General features: G+C 43.9%; 1 protein-coding gene and 1 long non-coding RNA gene across 2 annotated transcripts in view; one reads left to right on the forward strand and one right to left on the reverse strand.

Annotated features, from left to right (window-relative positions):
- Positions 1-24339, forward strand: part of LOXHD1 (lipoxygenase homology PLAT domains 1) — a gene marked incomplete at its 5' end in the record, with an annotated part of 374771 nt that overhangs the window by 312873 nt on the left and 37559 nt on the right. The window contains 2 exons of the mRNA XM_082254549.1: positions 4550-4727; positions 4962-5147. Of these exons, the coding sequence (XP_082110675.1) occupies positions 4550-4727; positions 4962-5147 (364 nt within the window). The remainder of the gene's footprint in view (positions 1-4549; positions 4728-4961; positions 5148-24339) is intronic.
- LOC309553501 overlaps positions 1-24339 on the reverse strand; it is a 1012307-nt gene that overhangs the window by 102330 nt on the left and 885638 nt on the right. The window lies entirely within an intron of this gene.

Genomic DNA, 24339 nt, shown 5'->3' on the forward strand with positions numbered 1-24339 from the left:
ATCCACTAAGGGCAAATCACTGCGTAATAGACGGGGCCCTTATTTCACAGCACACAGGTGGCCCTTACCTGCCTCCGGCACGCAGGAGAAAGGATCTAAGCCGTTTAGATCAACTGGGGGTTCCAAGAAGAGGTGGTCGGGTAAGCTGAGAGCAGGCCCTTCCAGATCTGCAGACAAATCTCCGTCTGCATGTATGGACGCCCTCACCCATATCTGGGGTGGGGGGACATCTTTGTTTCTTTCCGGAACCATGGACCTCCTTGATTCAGGACAAATGGGTCCACAAACTGATCCGATCGGGTTACAAAACCGAATTCAGCTCCCGACCATCGGACAGATTCTTCCCGTCCAATCTACACCTATCTTCAGATCAGTTAAGGGATCTACGAGAGGAGGTACAAGATCTGCTTTCTCAAAGGGTGATTGTGTCGGTTCCCTCTCGGGAACACTTTCAAGGGTTTTATTCAAACCTCTTTACTGTTCCCAGGAAAGAAGGAAAAATGCATCCATTTCTGAACCTCAAGGCTCTGATTCGCTTTGTGCGGGTACAGAGGTTTTGAATGGAGTGCATTCGCAAAGTAGTGGCGTCCCTACGCCAAGGGAACTTTTTGGCCTCTATCAATATCAAGAACGCATATCTGCACATCCCTATTTACGCTGGACACCAGCGTTTTCTTCACTTTGCGGTAGGAGAGGAACATTATCAATTTGTGGCGGTACCCTTTGGTCTCGCCTCCGCCCCTGCCCCCAGGGTCTTCACCAAAGTGTTGGCTCGGGTATTGGCATTACTGCAACAGCGGGGGATTGCAGTACTAGGGTACCTGGACAATCTCCCCTTAAGGGCAGACTCCCTCTCTGTTCTGGTGGGCGCTCTGTCAATCACTGTACGGACTCTGCAACAGTTTGGTTGGACCATCAATTTCAGAAAATCTGCTCTGGTCCACACCTCCGAATTGGTTTATCTGGCACTGACTCTGGACTCAGCCTCTGTGAGGCTGAAAAAGCTGTAAAAGTTGCACAGGGCGATTCGGTTGCTGTTATCCAGCACTCTGTCCTCCTTGCGGACCTCCAAGTGAGCTCTAGACCTGATGGTGTCTACCTTCGAGGCAGTTCCATTTGCTCAGTTCCAAACGAGACCTTTGCAAAGGGAAATTCTTGTCAAGTGGAACAAGGATCCAAAATCCTTGGACAATCTGATTCGGTTGAGTAAAAACACAAGAAGTGCTCTTCTGTGGTGACTCCGTTCCTTGGCCCTGCGTCAGGGCAGGGCAAGTCCTTCCTTCCATTGTATTGAACCGTGGTAACCACGGATGCCGGGCGGTCCGGCTGGAGAGGAGTACTTGTAAAGCTTTGTGTCCAGGGGACCGGGACTCTGGAAGAGTCCAGACTCCCGATCAATATTCTGGAACTCAGAGCGATAAAGGTTTGCTTGAGTCCCTGGACAAATCGTCCACAGGGTTGTCCAGTTCAGTCGGACAATGCCACAGCCGTGGCCTACGTCAATCATCAAGGGGGCACCAAGAGTGTCCTGGTGGCCAGGGAGATGGCCGAGATCCTAAAGTGGGCAGAAAGTTTTGTTCCAGCCCTCTCTGCCGTGCATATCCCCGGAGTGGAGAACTGACAGGTAAATTACCGGAGTCATCAGGTGTTGGATCAGGGGGAATGGTCCCTACAACACCCCGAAGTGTTTCACCTGCTGTGTATCCGGTGGGGGACACCCAATGTAGACCTGTTAGCCTTCTCGACTCAACAAGAAGGTACAGAGGTTTGTAGCCAGGTCTCGGGATCTTCTGGCCGACACCACATACGCACTGGTGGCTGCTTGGGGTCAGTGTTGACTGATCTATGCATTTCCTCCACTGAAACCTCTGCCGAGGCTTCTGCGCAGAATAGAGATGGAAAGGATTCCAGTCATAATGGTGGCCCCAGACTGGCCTCGCCAGTCGTGGTACGCAGATCTGGTAAGATTGGTCGCCGATGCTCCTTGGAGACTTTCTGCTGTTTCAAGGGCAGATCTTCCATCCTGCTTTACAGCCGCTGGCTTTAACGGCGTAGCTGTTGAAAGCCAGGTATTGAAGGATAGGGGCCTTTCTGACTCAGTGATTGCTACACTGTTGAAGGCTAGAAAATCTACCTCCAGGAAGATTAATCATAGTACGTGGAAATTGTACATCTCATGGTGTGAATCGCTTAAGGTGCATCCACACTCTTTTTGAGTGGCCAGGATTTTGGCTTTTCTCCAAAGAGGGGTTGAACAGCGGTTGGCCTTGGGTACTATTAAAGACCAGGTGTTGGCTTTGGTGGTGTTTTTCCAACGCCCTTTAGCCATGCATTCCTTGATTCACACTTTTATTCAAAGAGTTGGCCATATGGCTCCTCCGATACGGTCCCCGCTACCGCCGTGGGACTTTGACTTGGTACTGTCTGTTCTTCAAAAACCTCCCTTTGAAAACAATAGGGAGATTCCTCTGCTTACACTGTCACAGACGGTAGCATTCTTGGCTATTATCTCTGCTAGCAGAGTTTCTGAATTGGCGGCATTATCCTGCCATTCACCTTATCTGGTGGTCCACAGAGATAAAGTGGTACTTCAACCTAATCAGTCGTGTCTTCCTAAGGTGGTTTCTGATTTTGCTTTTGAATGAAGACATTGTGCTGCCTTCACTCTGTCCTAAGCCCAAGCATCCCAAGGAAATTGCCTTGCATTCTTTGGATGTGGTTCGTTCAATTAGGGTTTACCTGGCGGTTACTGAGTCTTTCAGGAAGTCGGACTCTTTGTCCTCACGCAAGGACTTCGGAAGGGTTTCAGATGGATCCAGATGGATCAGGCAGATAGTTGTACAGGCTTATTCAATTAAGGGTCAGGTTCCTCCTTTCCCTGTGAAGGCGCATTTTACTAGGCGCTGAGTGCCTCTTGGGCTTTTCGCCATCAGGCGTAAGTAACACAAGTTTGCAAGGCGGCAACTTGGTCGTCTGTGCACACGTTCACAAAATTTTACAAAGTAGATGTTTTGGCATCCTCAGATGCTTCTTTTGGCCGCAAGGTTTTGCAGGCCGCTGTTTAAAAAAAATATTTTTCTTTGTTTGAAGGGGTATGTTGTTTCTTAGGTGAGCTCCAGTTGTTCCTGGTTGAGCTCCGTGTTACCTGGTTGGCTAATCCTTTGGGATTACGTTCTTTCCTGCGTTGTTTTCCCACCCCTCATTCAAATACTGCTTTGGGACATCCCAATAGTTAAGAAGAATATGGAGATGCTGTCAATGAGGGATAGAGAAAACTGCATTTTTGACTTACCGTAAAATCCTTTTCTCTGAAGTTCATTGACAGACGCAGCACCTTCCCCTCTATTTCTGATTGGGTTGGGGTTTTTTCTTCTGACACTGCTTGCAACAAAACTGAATCCTATAGCAGAGTGAGTGGGTAAATGCCTTCAGGGACTGCCCCATAGGCGTGGTAAAGTTTTTTCCTGCCTAGTGTCCTACTCCTGTTGTGGGCAGCATAACCCAATGGTTAAGAAGAATATGGATCTGCGTCTGTCAATGAACGTCAGAGAAAAAGATTTTACGGTAAGTCAAAAATTCAGTTATATTGCAGCTTACCATCCATTTGATGTGGGGACTGTATTCGTTTTCATTTTTCCAGGCTTAAGCCGTGTACACAGGGGCCAAATGTCAGGAGGCCAGTTAAAAGAAAAAAATGGCCGACATTCGTCCTGTGTTTATGTTTGTCAGTCTGACAGAAGCTGGCTGTGCATACTGGAAAACCAGCAGCCAACAGACCCCCGATCAGCGCTCTCAGTCAATGGCAGAGAGCGCTGTTTGGAGTGTTCTGGCTGTGGGGCCATCCCCCTGTCAAAACACAACAGCTCAGTTGGTAAAGATCGCTATACTAATGTTGAATCATTAGTACAGCATTTTTGATCAGAGCTAACAGGTTTTTTTTTCCTGCAAGCCAGCGGGTTGTAGTGTGTACCAGGCTTTACAACATTTTCAATAAGTACAGAAAAAAACCTGGTCTTTCCAGACATGCAGTGTCCTTGTCACTTCCAATGGCCTGAATTAGGGGGGCAAAACAGTCTTATCTTCCATACATGCTATCTTCTGTAAACTAATTTACCTACCCCCACCCTGCCTTGTGTATTACCAATGAAGAGAGGAAGACCTCTTTGTAGTTTAAATAAGGGGAGTAACCTGGGTCACAACCTTGGCTTCCTCCATAGATACAACTTTCATTCATAGTGAACAAGAGTTGTCACCTTAGGATAGGAAGTGTGGTGTTTCCAGAATTAGTGGAAACAATATTAAAAGAACTAAGGCAGCCACCACATCTAAGGACTGGTAACATTCAATATATAATATTTTGTTTTGGGTTCAGATACACTTATAAAAAAAGTTTTGGATTGAGTTCTGCTCATTGGAGGAACCAAGTACAATGTCTACCTCCCCTTTGCATTGCTAAGTGTCAGGTGCTTTTTAAAAGATACTCATTACCTGGCGGATCTTCTCTCAATGTGGCAGTAACCCTTTGACATATGTCATATGGTCTGGGCAGGTTATACTGAAAAACATGAGTAATGAAGAAGAGACGACATTTACCTATGGCGACTGGCTGTCAAAGACCAAAGGTGAGAGGAGACAACTGTCCTGCGAGATGGCGGCTGTAGTGGATGAGGAGGAGATGGTTGATACCACCACATACATCCTAAATGTGAAGACTAGCGACGTCACAGGTATGTTTGTGATTGGCTGCTTCTGGTGTAAGAGGCAACCTCATAGACCTTATGTATGAAAATTGGCCAAATTTCTAAATTTGCAAAACTGTCAAAATGGATAGTCCCTGTAGTGAATAAAGGGCAAAATATCAGTTTCAGCCTTTTGTAACTAGCAATCTTGCTTTCATTCCAGCCAGTGTTTTTGGTTTATTATTTAGCATTATTTTTTGGTGAATTTTTTTTTGATACCAGGTGGTGGTACCGATGCCAACATTTTCATAGCACTCTTCGGAGAGAACGGTGACAGCGGGACACTTGCGCTGAAGCAGTCGAATAACAACAACAAGTTTGAGAAAAATCAGATGGACTGTTTCCGCTTTCCAGATATGCTAAGCCTGGGCGACCTCTGCAAAGTGCGCGTGTGGCATGACAACTCTGGTGAGTAGTGTTAGGATTATCACTGCGGGGCACATACGTCAGCTGTAGCTGTTGGAATACATGAGGTTGCAGGTAGAGAGCATTTATCAAGGTCGAAGAACTTTAAAGTTAATTCAAGGGTCTGAAAGCTGAACTCTAGACCTGCACAGTTGTACAGGCTCCTCTCCTATGCTGAAAATGCTTATTCTGATTTTACTGCACACTTTGAGCTTCTCACACAAAGTTGAACTGGACCATACACAATGCGGGTGGTCAGTCTCCTCCTGGATGTCAGTATCTGGATGACAGCAGTATATTCAATACTGTACTGATACAGGCAGTGGTGGGATTCAAAAATTTTAGTAACCAGTTCTGACTTTCAGTAAAGGTGTCCGATCTGTCCGCCGAAATGTCGCAGTCCCGCTAAAAATCGCAGATCGCCGCCATTACTAGTAAAAAAAAAAAAAAAATGACATAAATCTTTCCCCTAGTTTGTAGACGTGATAATTTTCCGCAAACCAATCAAAATACGCTTACTGGGATTTTTTTAACCAAAAAGATTTAGCAGAAAACAAATTGGCCTAAAATGATAAAAAAATTGATTTGTGTGAGTCTCACCTCAGGGGTCTCATCATCCCCCAGCAGTAGGTCCCCCGGGACTCCCTGTAGGGAAAGAGCTCCTGGTGGGAGACAGCCATGGAGAAGCCTTATGGTGAGAAGCGGTTTCTGTCTCCAAGGGAGAAGGAGTCCCTGTCCCCAGGGGAGAAGGGGTCCCTGTCTCCAGGGGAAAAGGGGTCCCTGTCCCCAGGGGAGAAGGGGTCCCTGTCCCCAGTGGAGAAGGGGCCCCTGTCCCCAGGGGAGAAGGAGTCCCTGTCTCCAGGGGAGAAGGGGTCCCTGTCTCCTAGGGAGAAGGGGTCCTTGTCTCCTAGGGAGAAGGGGTCCCTGTCTCCAAGGGAAATGGGGTCCCTGTCTCCAAGGGAGATGGGGACCCTGTCCCCAGGGGAGAAGGGGTCCCTGTCTCCAAGGGAGAAGGGGTCCCTGCCCCCAGGGGAGAAGGAGGCCCTGTCCCCAGGGGAGAAGGAGTCCCTGTCCCCAGGGGAGAAGGAGTCCCTGTCCCCAGGGGAGAAGGGGCCCCTGTCCCCAGGGGAGAAGGGGCCCCTGTCCCCAGGGGAGAAGGGGCCCCTGTCCCCAGGGGAGAAGAGGTCCCTGTCCCCAGGGGAGAAGGGGTCCCTGTCCCCAGTGGGTCTCCTATGCTGAAAATGCTTATTCTGATTTTACTGCACACTTTGAGCTTCTCACACAAAGGTGAACTGGACCATACACAATGCGGGTGGTCAGTCTCCTCCTGGATGTCAGTACCCGGATTACAGCAGTATATTCAGTACTGATACAGGCTCCTGCACTATCCAGAGCAAGGATGCAGAATGGCATCCCTCTCCTCCACTACTATTGCATTCTGTAAAATGGGCATTCTCCGCCCCCTTGCTCCAGTTGCCCATGGTAGGATCTGAGTGTCACTGCACATGCATGGTCAGTCACTTGCTTTCTAGCAGCTAGAACGTAGTTATGCATGCATGGTGTGATTTTTGTTTCAACTTTGGCTGGATGGGTGGAGAGTGTATCTCAGGGGGCAGTGTGACAGTAGCAGTCAGAGAAGACATGAAGTCACGGCCCACTGGTTGCCAGCCACTGATATGAAACGTATGTGTAGTGAGGGGGTGCCCTGCCTACCACTACGTCTAGAGCGGCTGCCTCACCTGCCCACCTCTTTGCCCTGAATATACCTCTCAATAGATAAGTGTCATAGCAGTGTTAGAAACTGTCACACATAACAGAGATTTTGGATCTGTTTTATAAATGCTGGATTCACAGTGTCCCGTGTGCACCAGCAAAACACATGTAGATGTAAATGAGCGATTTCCCCTTTTTAAAACAGGTTAGAACATCAGGGGCATTTTTTAAATGCAGTGGGCCTCCTTCCTCAAGAAAAGAAAAACTGAAGCTTCATTCACACTGTCCCTTGTGGTACTCCTTCCAGATCCATAAATCTCATATATCTTGATGCAGCACAACTCTGGGCTATGGGCACATATGCACTGGATGCTTTGCAGTGTACATGTGTCCTGATCTGGTTACCCTGAATATTTGTGTCCAGGGTCTGACTGGATAAAACCGTTTATGTTGCGATAAGGCAGCACAGCTTGACCTCTTGTACCAGGCCTGGGTCCCATCAGTTCAAAAGGGGGGCCCAGGCACCTGCTAAGTAGGAGGGCTGGTTGTACTTCCTTACACTTGTAACTCTTGTGGATCCCTCTGCAGCGCTGCCGGCTTCTACTCTTTATCCCATCAGCTGTGCTGCAGAGGTATGGGTTCTAGGATTTGCCCCCCCCCTTCCACCTGCTGTCCAGCCCCCTCCCTATGTTCCCCCCTCCCCCACAGCGCTGCCGACTTCCCTCCTCTCCTTTCCTGCTGACTGCTGCAGGCACACAGGGGGACCAGTTTCAGGATGGAGAGCGATGGGGCTGGTAAATATGATATTTACCGGCCCCTTTCCTGAATGAGCACAGTGATTGGTACTGATCGCACCTATATCAATTCATCGCTGAGGCATAGTAAACTCTGTTTACTATACCTCCGATTTTGAACGAACAGGAAGCCTCCAGAGTGCTTCCCATTCATTCCCTGTCCAGTGCAGTTGAAGTTGCAGAGACTAATGAATCAATTCCCCTTTCTCTGTCTAAAATGTGAGACATCAGGGGTTGGTTTTGGAGCCCTGATATTTCACCTAAGGCCCCCAACAGGGCAAGTAAAAAAAAATAAATAAAAATACAATTCGAAATAAAATTGTAAAAAATATTTTAAAATGTTCTAAAAAATAATTGAAAAAACGAATGACTTGTTTACATGTGCTTTGCTCTCTTAAGAGCAGTCAGGATTTAAATCGCTCTTCAGAGAGCATTTGACACACGGTGAGGCAAATTGCCCCCTTACCGCCTGTTTTAATCCTGCACCAGCTCTGTTGGTAGTCAGCTTGACCCTTCTATGGATAGCCATCCGACCATCAGATGACCAGTCAATTATATGTAAGCAGGTACCCGGGAGAGAGAATTCACCACAGAATGAGACATGCAGACAGGTTTATGGGTGAATCAATTCTCAAAAGTTTTAATATTGTATCCAGTTTATATAGATAGAAGCAGGGTGGAGTAGTGGTTCTCTTATCAGTAAACATGCTGAAATGGCAACATTCTATGAGCTAATACAAAAAGTGCAATTTAGCTAAAATCATATAGATAACAAAAAAAAGAAAAGAAAAACATTTCTCAGCAAAGCTGGACCTTGAGCTCCAGATAAATTACTAAATATTGCATATACCTCAAACAATGTTAGGTGTGGCTCAGACTTATCTAATGGGAACAGATGATTGCATATGAAAAATGGAGTTAACTCCTTCAAATCCCCTCTTAAAAAATCATAACTTATACATGGTTTTTTTATTATACATATGGTGTCATCAAGGGACATACAGTCTCCTTGGCTGAGAAATTATAAAAGGAAGCGACACATGTTCTTGGATTCCTTGCTCGCCTCAAGTACGTGTTCCTCCTTATTGTTACCCATTACTCCCATGATCGGAACTACACAAAGTATTACGACACCTATAACAAATATACTAACAATGATAATTCCTAGCTGCACTAGGGCTTGTTTCCAACTATTAAACCATCCAAAATACTGATCCCAAGGGTTGTCAATGCCAGAATTCTTTTTCAGTTACACAGAATGGCCAGAGTGACCTTACTGTTGGGGCCAGTATTATCAGGAATGTAAGTACAGCATCCATCTATTTTATCAATATACTGTATATACAGGTACCACCTTTTTCTGCAAGGATCATATCCAGAGCCATTCTGTTTTGGAATGCCATCTGGGAAGTGGCTTCTAGTTGTTCTGCTATGCCCTTTAGGGCATCCCTTGTATAGTTAACAAATCTCAGCTGATTATAATAGATATAATTTATCCAATCTACATTTTTATTTATGGTGACAAGGGGAGAGATAAAGAACTCAAGACCGGCTTTGACTTGGTCTCTAGCTTTAAATTCATTAGGGACCCCTCTTGGGACCCCGATGGTATCTATATATACATGTAGATCAAAACTTCCTATAGGAGCTTCTCTTCTTTTCCTGTAGTTCTAGTGTTCCCCTTAAGCTGGTATGTGTTTTTGTCATTTTCAGTAAATATGTGTAGGGGCATTATAACTTTGGCAAGGGCACACTCTCCTGTCTACTTCAAAGGCAACCTAAACCTTATTTTCATATCTCCACATATCCAGTAAATGTCTCCCAGAGACATTGTTTGATACTCTATTATAGTGGACCTGTAGGTGGAGCAATATCCCTCTGTAAAGTTCCCTAAATACCCGCCCCCACCACTATGTCTGAAGTAACATGTATAATTACCTGGGTAAATGGTGATAGACCCAGTGGGCCTAAATTTTCCAGCTATGATGGGATATTCCTTTTTCCATGTTTCACAGCTAGAATGGTTACTAGAGGTATTGGTATAGAGCAGGGGTAGTGAATTAAAATTCAAGGAGGTCCGGTCACTAAAATTTTCTTCTGGCCGAGGTCCGAATCTCAAGCATGTGCCATGAAAGATTGTACGCTTCTACTTTCCTTTTTTTGGCACAGCCACGCTCTATGATGCTTTTCTTACTGTTTTCTCCACACGCTCTGGTAATACTCTGTAACTGTCCCCAATAGTGTTCCCCCTTACATCAGGTGCCCCTACCAGAGTGATTCATTACATTGGGTCCCCCCATAAAACAGTTGCCACTGTCAGGGTACCCCCTTATATGAGATGTCCCCATCAGAGTGCCCCCCTTACATCAGGTTTCCTTATCATAAGGCCCCCTTACATTAGGTGCCATCATCAGAGTGCCCCCTTACATCATTTGTACCCATCGAATAAGGTTAGAGTGCTCCTTTACATCAGGTGTCCTCATCAGAGTGCCCCCTTATATCAGGTGGGGCCATCACAGTGCCACCTTAGATCCGGTATTCAGATCAGTGTGCCCCCTAACTTCAGGTGTCCTCATCAGAGTGCCCCCTTAACATGTGCCCATCAGCGCAATCCCACTAACATAATACGTGCCCATCAGCATGCCCCTTATTTTATGTTAAGGGGCACTCTGATGGGTACATTTTATGTTAAAGAGGTTGTAAACCTCAGAAAAAAAAAAACCTGGAAGACAAAGGCATAATGAGCTAGTATGCATCGCATACTAGCTCATTATGAAATACTTGCCTTAGAACGAAGCCCCCGCAGCGCCGCTCGCTCACTGGTAACATGGCTGACATGTTCAGCCGTCTTACTTCCGAGTTTGCGTCATCTGGCCACCTGATTGGCCAGAGCAGTGATGACGTCTCTCCTGTGCATGCGCGCGGGAGCCGCCAATCATGGCACAGGGCACACGGGTTCATTCAGAGCGCATGTGCTGATAACGTCAAATGGTGCAAGTTTAGTAGATATCTACAGTACCTATAGGTAAGCTTTATTATAGGCTTACCTTTAGATACAAACACTACTTGGGGGTTTACAACCACTTTAAGGGGCATGCTGATAGACACATTTTGCTGTGCCCATCAGTGTGCCCCTTAACATAAAATAGGGGGCAGCAAACAATGACTGCACTCAAGATTGAGATAGGAGAAAAAAAGCACTATAGCACTCTGACAATTAGTTAGCATTTTGATCCCTTTCAATGTCTCCTGCAACCATCACACACAGCAGACATAGCAGGCACCAGATGTAGGGTTTAGACCTCCTTCACAGTGATCACTGCTGCAACATCTCTCCCCACTCAGTGATCATAGTTTTCTAATGCTGTAAAAATAGTGACCTATTTATACACTCCACCTTGTTCTGGTGTAGTCCCTGCTTCCTCCTACTCCGTCCTCGCCACACATCACCTCTCTCTCTTCACACATTTCCCCTGCCTTACACAGACAGGAGGACGGGAGGCACAGTAGCTCTGAATAGAGGACGGAAGCTGCAAGCTGGTGATTGGTTGCTTGGACTGCCCTTTATCTTAGCAACCAAACACTGGCTTGTTTAGCTTCTGCCCTCCCTCCAGAACTGTCCCTGCCTCCCGCAGTTGGCTCTGTGAAGATGAAAGCGAAAGCGTGACAACTGAGAGAAGAACAGGCATCTAAATGGCGCAACTGCTGCGGGCCGGGTGAGAGAGTGATAGGGGCCGGACCTGGCCCGCGGGCCGCCATTTAGTGATGCCTGGTATAGAGGCTAAGAAAACAAGTTTCTACATTCTCAGGGATGTTAAGGGGCAACATACCCAAGTGCAGCCTAGCTCCTCCACAGACATAGCAATCTGACATGTTATGTGAGCTAGCACTATACCTCATCCATTCTAACCATAAGTTTACATCAGAGCACCCTGTCTCTATGGGCATAGTATCCTCACAGATGGGATCTGCTATAGCTACCATTTCTCCCAAAGTCTGCACACAGGGCCTTAAAGGATTCGTCTCTTGTACCTGTGATGGCCACTCAGAAGAGCCATATATGTCTTTTAGCTAAAAAGGCTTTCTGAAGCTAATGAACTCTGATCTCTACCGGATACCCAAAACGTAAGTTCTACTATCTTCTGGACTAGGATTTTCTATGGTTAAGCTAAATTGCTCGGGAACATGTTTAACAATTGTCATTCTGCTTATAAGTGTCTTTCTATTTTTATCCTTGCTAGTAGTAGGTTTGTACTCCCAATCTTCCGTGTTCCAACCCACTGATCCCAAATAGTCACAATGGTCTCCCCAATATTTGTCCGTGACACATATAAATACAGTTCCTGGGCCTAATCTCCTATCATTATACCGTATGGTATCTTCACTACCAGGGAGTATCGTTTCATAAGGCACTATAAAAGTAGCTACCTGTGTGTTAGAGGAATTATACTAGAATTGTGTCATGCCATTTGTTTGTGTGATGGCTATCTTGGAGGTTGAACTATGGGACAGGGCTCTTTTATTCCTTTTCTGAGTTATCTCTGATACTATATCTGGGCTGGTGGAGTTAGGGGTCCCACAAATTCCTCCAAGGGGCCACAGATCCGCTGGGTAATATATACAGTTAGTTATGATCCAGGTTGGGATGAACACTAAAAATACTAGTGCCACCAACACAATCCACAGCTTGTCAAAGTTCTTTGCTATGAATACAGTCATTTTACTAATTTTCAGAGACTATAACACCTGCTTCACTCGCTCTTCAAGGATTTTCCACATCTGCTTCACCTCCTTTATCTGTGTCTTTATCTTGTTCACACACTCCACCTTGACCTTTTTTACTCGACTGGCATGGATCCGGGCTTGTTGGTCTTCCACAAGGACAGCGATTCTGGTCACTGTGACTACCTTTGTCTTTTGGTCCAAAACGAGATCCAGCCTTGGTTTTGTCATGTGGCGACAGCTTGCTCACTACATCATCTCCCTCCTCCAAGGAATGGGTTGGTATCTGTGAAAAGAAAAGAAAGGTGCGAGCAACTTTTCGTTCTACTTGATTCAAAATTTCAATTACCCTTTTCTCAACTTGTCCTTTTCATCCTTTCCACTATTCCTGAGCTCTATTTTCAGGATTTTGACTAGTTTCTGGCATCTTTTTGATATGAAAGCTGGACCATTATTAGAACTAATTCAAAGCAGGCTCCCCCATCCAGGAATAATCTCCTGACTGAGAATGCGTGCCACTGTGTGGGCATCTCCCTTTTTTTTTTGGTCTCCACTCAGCTGCTGAACCCATCCACTATTGACTAAAAGGAACTCTTATTTCTTCCCTGCTTTGGGCCTATATGGGAAATCTATTTGTAAATGTGTGAATGGGTTTGATGGGTATTGGAGATGCTCATGTGTGGCCTTATATGTTTGGATTGTTTGTTCCTAATACAGGTGATGCATCTAGCAACATATGCTTGCACTAAACTGTCAGCAATACCTCATATGTTCTTTCCCACCCCCTGTGTCCTATTCCATAATACTAGGCAATATACAGTGGGGCGCTAGCTGCGGGGATACACACAAGAGCTCCCCTCTTTTAGATAAAGGTGATTCCCAACATTTTCTAAAACATCACCCTAGTCCTTAAAACCTGTTCTGTAGGATGCGTTTGTAGCTTTGATAATGTGTGATCTTTTGGCCTGGAGCAAGAAATGAACTACAAAAACATCCTCTGCTCCCTCTATGGTTGCCTATATATCATGTTGTGGTGTAACACACCCTTTAATACCAGTAGCCCATTTAAAACTGGGGCCTACCTAGGGCAAATGATGTGGCCATCCCTATTACCATCTCACAAGATGCTATGTACTATGTTCGGAGTCACTTCAGGCATGCCTTTAGACCTGGACTGCGACCATCTTTGGACAAAAACTATAGGGCAAAGTTTACCACCATACTCCTGGGCAAGTACACCTGCCATGGTCTTACAATTGTCCCTTGCATAAACACAAAACATTTTTCCATGATTTGGGAGGCCCAGTGCAGGCGCTACAACCATAGCATTTTTCAGATATATAAATGCATTTAACATTTCTTGTAACATTTCTGGACCTGTGGTTTGTCTCAAAACGTTATTATAGATAGGAGCAGTCTGGATCTATAACAATCAATGATCCTGTGGGCGGGCAAGACCCACTGTGGGCTGGCAAGACCCACTTCTAATATGACTGACTCTACTATCACCTGTGAGAACAAAACCAATGTAAACAACACTTTCCTGACACCACTGTCATAATTCCTGTGACACTTTGTGTCCACATACATGTACATTTCAATAAACTCACTCGCTCTGACTGGCCTCCACAGAGTGACTACATATGTCATATACATATTGTAGCGGGACTGACCCATGAGCAGGTGTCCATCCCCTCTTGCATGGTCTGGAGAACTATAGAGCAGACAATTGAATTGTCTACTTGACCCTAAGGCATTTCTACACCAGGTCAGTTACCTGGACTGAAAAACAAGGAACAAAGATGGCGGTGTCTCCTCATCCAATAGGACGCTTTAAAAAAAAACACACTACTTAAACCAATCACTGTACAGTGGGTAACATCGGATGGTATGGCTGTCAGTAGAGATGGCACATCAGATACCACTTGCATGCTATGATTAGATAAAGAACTAAAAAACTTTTTGGCTTAGTGCCAATTTTCCAAAAACTTTTTTTTTTTTTTTTTTCCCTTTTTTTTTTTCGTGTCATTCTAACAAAAATCTGGCCAGAGGTTCCCCTCTTTCAATAGAGGATACCCATAAAATATAATTTAAAAACTATAATCAGATAAAAAGTTAATCTGATTTGAAACTTTTGGCTCTGTGCCAACAGGGTCCAATGGTCACACTAATTGCAGTAACTCTTTCTGTCCAAAAATAAATTCCATAGCTATGACAGGAATAAAGATATGACGTTTGAACGCTTTCTTGGCAAGTAGCCAATTTTCAAAATTTTGCAGGAAGGCTCCCCTTCACATAGGGGAACATTTGCCAAATATAATTTTTCATTATCTATAATTCTATAAAAAATAACTTCAAAATATCCTGCCGACAACAGCAATTTATATTTTTTCTTTTTTCTAATAAAATAGTGTTTTTATTCATTATTACTACGCTCATACAAGATGGGCACAAATGTATAAATGGCAAAACTTCTAAAAAATTTTATAAAAATAATTGCATAGGTATGGGGATTCTACAACTGTTCTGAATTAGGGAACTAATGTAGAAGTGCATTTGCAGCAGTGACCCCCCCTCTTTTCCCCTTGTGTAAGGAAATGTACTGGTTTTAAATGTATCTGACACATAAACATTTTCTGCTCGTCTGACATTAGGAAGAAAACTACACCTGCCTTGGAGAATGAAACTGTGGGGTGCAGGTGTGGTCAGGGGTATTTGTAAGGTAATATTATTATTATAGGGGGGCCTATGTTGAAAATGTCCTACTCTTTTATTTACATCTTCTGATATTGCCCTTGAAAATGCGCCCTGACAGGCTGCTTTTCTTTAGACAGATCAGATGCCAGTTGCATCGCTCTCTGTTATGGCTTTTTGAAAACCTTACAAAAATTTCGTAGCCCAATCAGAAACTTGCTGTTTTACAATTAACATGTACTGTGACTTTACATTAATGACAAATGTTTGAATTCTAAGACTGTGCTACTCAGCAATGACACTTCACTGCCCAAAAACGCCAAAGTCTCACCCGTCTTCTGTCTATAGGCAATCGCTGTGGTCTATATCTACGTGTTTAAAGACTTTCACTTTCACTTCTAGTAGCTCTACGTAACTTTTTTCCTATTCTATTGTACTAATACGGGGCATAAATAAACCAATTCTCCCCGCTTTTTCCATGTACTTTACATTACAACTAAACATTTACTAAAAGATTTACTTGTATCCTAATATCTCTAAGGCTGGCCATACATGTCCGGACAACTCTTTATCTTACAATTTTCTGTTAGATCCACCACAAACCACATAATAAGAGGTCAAAATTAAACATATTCATTTGTATCCAATTAGGTAGGCATTTGTATTACATAGCTGAAGGTAAATTTCAAGAAAAACTGTACTGAAAATTGTAAGAAAATTGTATCATGTATGGCCAGCATCAGACCTAAACCTTCAGTATAATTTAACAAAACCATAAACAAAACATGTCTCTAAGATTTACACATTCACAAAATCACTTAAATGTATCTGGGTCCTTAGACCCTCTTTATGGTTAAAAAACCCTCCTGAAAAACCATTTGGTGTATGTATATTACACCTTATACTCCCAGGTATTGTGGCTATCAAGAAGGCTTTCCCACCATTATAGACAAACAAACAATACACATAATAAACATTCATCTTGATTTGTCTGATAACCTACGATCGGTCAGTCAATTTTTACAGTAATAATGTGACAGTCGCTATCAGGAACAGTGTGTTATATTAACAGTCCGCAGGCGCAATTTACTGTATACAAGTCATATACAATTACATTACACAGCTTCAATATATGTCAAACCAGTAATATGGTGCTTCAATGCAGTATGACCGTCTTCACTAGTGCCACCTTTGACTGACTGGTTTTAAGTCCGATATAATACCGGCATTAACCTGGTCTCTAGACAAAATGGGCCTGGACCACGTTCATACTCGGGCTTGCCCGTATCTTATTGATCACCAAATGTGGTTTGGTTAGTTGACATACAGTGAAGTAATCAGTGACCAACCAGTTTATACACACTTACCTATTAAAACCTCTGGATCACACAAACAAATTATCTTATACTTTAATCCTTATAACTCTATGCGATAGGAAGATATAAGCAAAAGAAGATTTTACACAGAATTACTTGGCATCGATTTGTTCTTCCCTGAAGAACGGGTCTTCCCTGAAGACCCCCAGGTTTCCCTGAACCTAACATCTATTTGTTCTTCCCTGAAGAACGGGTCTTCCCTGAAGACCCTCAGGTTTCCCTGAAACCCAACATCTATTTGTTCTTCCCTGAAGAACGGGTCTTCCCTGAAGACCCCCAGGTTTCCCTGAAACCCAACATCTATTTGTTCTTCCCTGAAGAACGGGTCTTCCCTGAAGACCCCCAGGTTTCCCTGAAACCCTTTAAAAAAAAATTCTGTCCTTCTTAGACAGTTACAACGTCTCCCTGAGACGCTTATTAGTTACAACGTCTCCCTGAGACGCTTATTTCCTGATACGCTCCCGGAGCGTATTCTAGGTTCAAAGATTGGAATCGTGGTCAGAGTCTCGGACCCCTGGACAGACAGACAAATCAAAAGTGTCTACTCACCAGGGCCGAGATCTTGACCCTCCAATCCAGGACGAGCCCCCAAAACTGTTGGTAGTCAGCTTGACCCTTCTATGGATAGCCATCCGACCATCAGATGACCAGTCAATTATATGTAAGCAGGTACCCGGGAGAGAGAATTCACCACAGAATGAGACATGCAGACAGGTTTATGGGTGAATCAATTCTCAAAAGTTTTAATATTGTATCCAGTTTATATAGATAGAAGCAGGGTGGAGTAGTGGTTCTCTTATCAGTAAACATGCTGAAATGGCAACATTCTATGAGCTAATACAAAAAGTGCAATTTAGCTAAAATCATATAGATAACAAAAAAAAGAAAAGAAAAACATTTCTCAGCAAAGCTGGACCTTGAGCTCCAGATAAATTACTAAATATTGCATATACCTCAAACAATGTTAGGTGTGGCTCAGACTTATCTAATGGGAACAGATGATTGCATATGAAAAATGGAGTTAACTCCTTCAAGCTCTATTCACTTTTTTTATCTCTAATAAAAGTTTTTATCAAGGAAAAACCAAAACAAAACATCATAAAACAGTGCATGTTACAGAATATGCTCATCACAAAAACTTAAAAACAATAACTCCAATTACCACCACATAGACCAGGGCTCATACTCAATAGACCATATTCTCTATACCAGTGTTTCTCAACTCCGGTCCTCTGGGCACACTAAAGCTGGATACACACTATACAACTTTTGTTGTTAGATTTCCTTTAGATTTACCTTCAACCATGTAGTACAAGGGCCGGCCTGATTGCATACGAAATTAAACTGTTTAGGTTTGACCTCCTATTATATGGTTTTGGTAAAAATAAAGGAAAAAATCTAAAGATTATTGTAAAGTGTGTATCCAGCTTAACAGTCCAGGTTTGCAAGAAAACTGAAATACATCCCAGGTGATATAATTTGCTGCTCCTGATTGCAGTATTCTAGTCTGCATCTCCCCAAGGTAATAGTTAAAATTTGGCCTGTTAGGCCCCTTTCACACAGATCCGACTGTCTGTTTTTTTGGCGGATCTGAACGGTCCCCCCATGCATCTCTATGGGGCATCGGATGTCAGCGGAGACATGTCCGCTGACATCCGATCCGATCCGTCAAATCTGGACGGATGGAAACCCTATTTTCCATCTGTCCAGCGGATCGGAACGGATGGGATCGGATGAGAACAGACCGATGGTCCGTTCCCATCCGATTCCCACATAGAGATGTATGGGGAACTGACAGCTGTGTCTCCGTACACAGCACGGAGAACAGCTGTCATCTGCCTCCTCAGCGGGGGATCGGCGGATAAACGGAGTCCGTCCGACGGACGGATAGTGTGAAAGGGGCCTTAGTGTGCCCTGGGGACCAGAGTTGAGAAACACTGCTCTATACCACTATCAAAATCCACCCTGTAAACAAAAAATCAGTTATTTCACCTGAACTTTCCACAACCAATGTTACATTAAAGCGGAGTTCCACCCTGGAATACTTTTTAATAAAAATACCCCCGGGACAGTCAGGGCTAGTACATTCCACAATGGCTAGCCTCTGATCTGTCCCGGGTTGCACTTACCTTTTAGGACAAATACTTACCTTGAAAAAGTATTGTCCAGCGCTGCCAGAGAAGATGGAGGTAAGTATCATTTTAGGGTGGAACTCCGCTTTAAATAAGTAGGCGGTCAAAAATAAATTCTACAGGAGAAAGTCCTGGGGTATCTAGCCAAGGGGACCACAATTTATTAAATATATTTCTCCAAACGCAGCGTATCTCCCATCTGGGCAACCCATTCCTTCAGCTAAGCTGGATCGACAGCCTTCCCATGTCTGAGAATTAACTTACAGGCCTGGAAGAGGGTTCTACCTGTGGCTTGTTTGGGAATGTCTTCAATTGGAAGATTATCTCAAATACCCAAAATGCAGAGTTTAGGATCCACCTGAATATTAACCTTGAATACCTTTTTGATAGTGCTGAGCATGCCTTTCCAATAGTGGTGCAACTTTGGACATTGTCATTGTAGCGGAGTAGCAGTACGATCCACGATATCTCCACTGGTAGTCAGGCACAGCATACAATAATCCTGGTAGCGTATAATATTCCCAACCCTCCAATAACCAGCAGACACATGGCTTGGAGGTCAAAACTAGAATGCCTTGTTTATTGAAAAACACAGGGATCTACACTCAGCCAAAACCCCTCCCTCTTCGAGACATTCCACACACAAAGCTGAACATCCCATAATACCTTACTCTGCCAGACAGAAACAATAGGACAATAGCAGGCAGGTATTTAACAATAACAAACCCCCACCCATCTCCTGAGGGACACTGCTCAGACATATGATAGTCCCAAGTGAAAGAGTTCTCACTCTCTCCACACAACCCACACTACAAACAATTGGTTCTTAAAGGTATACACATGCAATACACATAATGCATACACGAAGGACAATATACAGTGGCTGTGTTTGCCACAGTCATAAAAGGTGGATTACAGTAGATCTCTATGGTTTCTAGAACATCTAGTGCAGACAGGGTTCTCTCTTAAACCCATTTAAATAGCCTTGCTGGTGTAAGGTGAACCCTCAGTATAATATAGAGCTGAGACAAGAGCTGTGAGACACTGAGAGAACTGGTACTGCCTGCAAGGCCTCCTCCAACTGCTCCTCATCAAATGAACCAACACCACTCTCCCACCTATCAGTGACCCTGGAGGGGAAACCTTTCAGAAAAATGGTCAGTTAATAAAGTAGCACCTGGGAGATAAACCCTTTGAGGTTAGATACCTCTGACATGTAATTAAAAATTGGAGAAGTGGATAGCACCCACATATCTACACCTGATTGCATCCTGACAGCTTGCTACAATTGCAGCTAATGAGACCACATAGATTGTGGAAGTTGAAATTTGGCCTTCAAATCTGGAAATGAATAGAGTGTTCCATTAGCAAAAATATGTTCCAGGTGAGTAACACCATATTTTTTCCATCTGGGCCCACCTTGCAGGTATTGCAATTCCGTATAATATCTGTTGCCCCATATTGGGCTGTACCTTGTAAAACCAAGTATATCTTGTAATTGCCATGCCTTGTTCCACACTTCCTGCATAGGAACGTATGTAAGGAACAGTTTATTACATTTAGAAAAAGCTAGCGCCTCTAGGCCCTCAGCCACATTATACACCCTGTCATATAGTGCAAAGGAGCCATCGTGGAATCCATTTGCTCTTCCCCCTCCACTGGGATAGTTCGAGCAATGTGTTGTAACTGGGCTGCCATGTAGTAATGAATAAATATGAAATAGTGCTGCGCCAGAAAAAAAGGCAAAAAGTGCTAATAATTCAAAAATAATCGCATCAGATATTAATCGCATCAAATATTAATAAATAATGTGAAGAAATAGCCCATAAAGTGCAAAGTGCTAGCAATAATAATAATCAATAATGTAAAGTAATAGTCCATAAAGTGCAAAAGCTAGCAATAAAAATATTATTAATAAATAGAATGAAAAATATTACAATAATGTGCAAAAAATATTCTGAAAAATCTCAGTGGGTGATTCTTCAGTGCAAAAATCCATGAAGTGCAAAGTACTTCTCCACCACCCCTATGGATGAGATTTGATGCGATTAATATTTGATGCAATTATTGTTGAATTATTAGCACTTTTTGCCGTTTTTTCTGGCGCAGCACTATTTGATATTTATTCATTATGTCTATGTGAAGTGGCTCACACATACAGTGCTGGCAGCTGGATATTTATGCACTATACACTTCATAGACATTGTTTTTAGATTGCGCTGATTGATATTTGTTTCCAGATTTTGCCATGTAGTATAGCCACCGATTAGGTAAAGCGGCATTAACCTAAATCAGTCTTGTTGTAATGGGTCCAGTTTGTTTGTTAACAATCCTTAATGTGACCACCATAATTAGCCGTCATGGCAATCGCATGATTAAGAACCACATTGACTGGTTCCCTAAGGTTGGGTCAGGGGCATAACTACAGGGGTTGCAGGGGTTGCAATTGCAACCGGGCCCCATGCTCCAGGGGGCCCTGTGCGGCTCCCCTGTACACCCGGATAGGAGGGGCTGTGGGGGCAGCATGTAGAGAAATCACTGTCCTCCATATTCCTCTTGTAGCTGCAGAAGGAAAATGGAAAAATGGAGGGGATTGGTTCCTCTGTATGCTGCCCCCGCCACTCCTCCTATCCAGTTCACTTGTGTTCTGCTGTCTCTGGGCCCCTGTGTGCTCCCCTAGTCCCCCTCTACTATGCTGCCCCCCCACCCCCAACGTTGCTCCCTTCCCTCTCCTGCCGGCTGTTGCAGGAGATGTGTCACAATAGAGAACCAGGAAGGGGTCGGTAAATATGTAATTTACCAGCTCCTTCCTTTTCTGAATGGACAGAGTCATAGTCAGTGACACTGTAAAAAAATAAAATAAAATGATAAAAAATAATGCAATTAAAATACCAAAAAATAAAAACTACTGACACCAGTGGGGGAACTTCCAGGATCGCAAAGGTCACTCCACCACCGTGGGGAGGCCCCAAGATGGCAGGAAGGGGGCCCACTGCAGAACTTGTGAGAGGGTCCCGTTGCGGGACCTTATTAAAGGGCCCCGCAACGAGAGTAAAGGGCCCCAGGATCAGTGGGAAGAGCCCCAGGCTTGCAGAGAAGGGCCCCAGACAGGGGTCAGGGGGGCCCTTCATGGTTCCTTGCACCGGGGTCCTGAAGGTTCGAGTTACGCCTCTGGGTTGGATGTGGCACCTGCAGCCATCAAAGGCCATTCTCAGCTGCAACCTTCACTTGGCACAGACAACCATTATTTACAGATTGTGGTCATCAACGTGTTCAAATAGATTTTTGAGCATATCAATTTCTTTAGTAGGGTACCTGAGCTCAGGCATGACACTAGAGGGGTACGATGACCAGAAAAGTTAAGAACTACTGGTCTACATTACCATTTCTGTCCACCTCCTGTGTCTGTTGTGTGGCTTTAGGATAAGGGGACACCAGTAATTTCAGAGAGTTGGCCGAACTTGGAAAACCAGGGCCCTGCCAGCATACCTGGTGCGTTTCATAGTCTACTTGACACAGAACATTAATGGATATCACTGAAGACGCACTGCGCTGAATAGAGTGGTGTATTCAGCACAGAACGAAACAATGTGAATTAGCTGAAGAGAGAGTGTCTTTATTGGCGCTCTCTGTTCTATTGTGGGATTTAGGGAGTTTTATCCAGCCTGAGTGTGTCAATGTGATAAGCCTGACATAGGAGATAATAGAAAGAGACTTGTTATCCTGTGAACGCCCCCAGGGATAAGGCAGATTTGCATATGGTGTCTGGCTGCACCGTGAACAATGGCAAAAAATGTAAGGGAAATTATTAAGAAATTACAGGGAGGCTATTCAAAGCGAATTTACTTATTCATTTTTTTTTGTTATAACTGTAACATTTATGTAAAAAGAATTTCTAGTGTCATTTTTTAAAGATAAACTCCAGGCAAATACAGTATATATATATATATATATATATATATATATATATATATATATTAGGGATCGACCAATTATCGGCAATGCCGATATATCGGGGGCCGATATGCACTTTCCCCGATATATTGGAATCCGCCCCTGAGGAGGCCGATATTACCGATATTTCGGAAAGTGCTTGTACCGGAGTGATGTCTGCAGCTAGAGGCATCACCCCGGTACCGGCATCCATAGCCGGCGGTTGGCTGTCCTGTAATGACAACCGATGCGGCTGAGAAGCTGCTCAGCTATTATTACAAGGAGCGGGAGGGGACATCTCCCCCCTCCCGCCGCCTTCCGTGGCTCACCCGGGTCCCTCGTCCCACCGGGAAACCCGGGCATCCTACCTGCATGGCCGGCCGAAGAGGAGACCCGATCAAAGCCACATTCGGCTCTGATCGGGTCTCCATGTAAAAAACCCGGAAGTGATGTCATGACATCACTTCCGGGTACTCGGTGGCAAATTCAAAAAAATACAAGCATTCAAAACAGCCAAACTTGGCGTTTTGAATGCTTTTAAGTGCAGAGGAGGTATTTGGGGTCTTTTAGACCCCCAGATCCCTCCACAAGAGTACCTGTGGAAAAAAAAAAATAATTAAATGTCCGAAAATATCGGCCGATTAAAATATTGGTATCGGCAATAAAAAACTGATATCGTTCGATCACTAACATATATATATAATGCACAGGTGAAATATATAGAAGGATTGTTTTACCTGCCAAAGGATTTGTGTTTCTGTCCATCCAGTCCTGGCAATTGAACAGCTGTGTAACATAACCACAGCTTTGCTAGCACATGAGCACTTTAGTGTATCCTATTGGTTCTTTGTGCTGCTTCTCCCTCCCTCTATTGATCTCTGCTGTACAAGAAATTGCAAGAGGCTGCTTCCAAGTCAAATTTAAGTACAATGATTGCTTTGCTACACTAATTTGTGTTTTTTATATCTTTTTGGAGTTCAGCTTTAGAGTGGACTTTTTAACCCCTTCATGCCTAAGGGTAAAACAAATCACAATGCCTAAGCACAATTTTGCAACTTTGACATGTGTTAGTAAAGCTTTCCATATCATCGCAACTACTTTATGCATCCAGGTGGATTATACCTTGTTTTTTTTCAGGACAAGTTAGGCTTTTACTTGGTAGTAAATGGTTATGGATATCTCCTGATTTTTTTATTATCAAAGGAAAACTGGCCCAAAATAGTAAAAAAAAAAATATCTGTGAATTTCTTGTTACTACCAAACCCTACCACCAAAGAACAACCCAAAGTAAGTTCTCTTTCTCTTGACAATCGCAGGGATACCACATATGCATATGTTATTTGTTGTTTGTACCTGTAGTACAGCCCGGAAGCACATTTTGCTTTTTTTTTTTTGTCCTACTTAAAACACGCCGACACTAACTGACACTGATGCTAATTTGGAAAAAAAAAACATCCTGCCCAAAATATACTTGTCCTGACCTTTGGCCCTAACCTTGACCTTTGACCCTTACTTGACCCAAACACTAACCCTGGCACTGACCTAGATCAAACCTTGATCTAGGTTTTTTTTTCTTTATTTATTTATTTATTTTATTTATTTATTATTTTATTTTTTATTATTTTATGTTTTTTTTTTTTTTTTTACACATGCTTTTTTTCCCCTCTGCAATGAAAGAGAAAGATACATTGTATCTTTCCTCTCCATTCGCAGAGAGAGAAACACAGGTTTCTGATCTCTGTGGTAGCCAATGAGTGGAGTTCTGGGTCCCGATCGCTGGTACGGGGCCTGGGGCTCTAAGAGACCCCGGCCTCTGTGCTAGGAGCGTGCT

This window comes from Pelophylax lessonae, assembly GCF_965119305.1.
Source record: "Pelophylax lessonae genome assembly, chromosome: 1".
NCBI classification, from domain to species: Eukaryota; Metazoa; Chordata; class Amphibia; order Anura; family Ranidae; genus Pelophylax; species Pelophylax lessonae.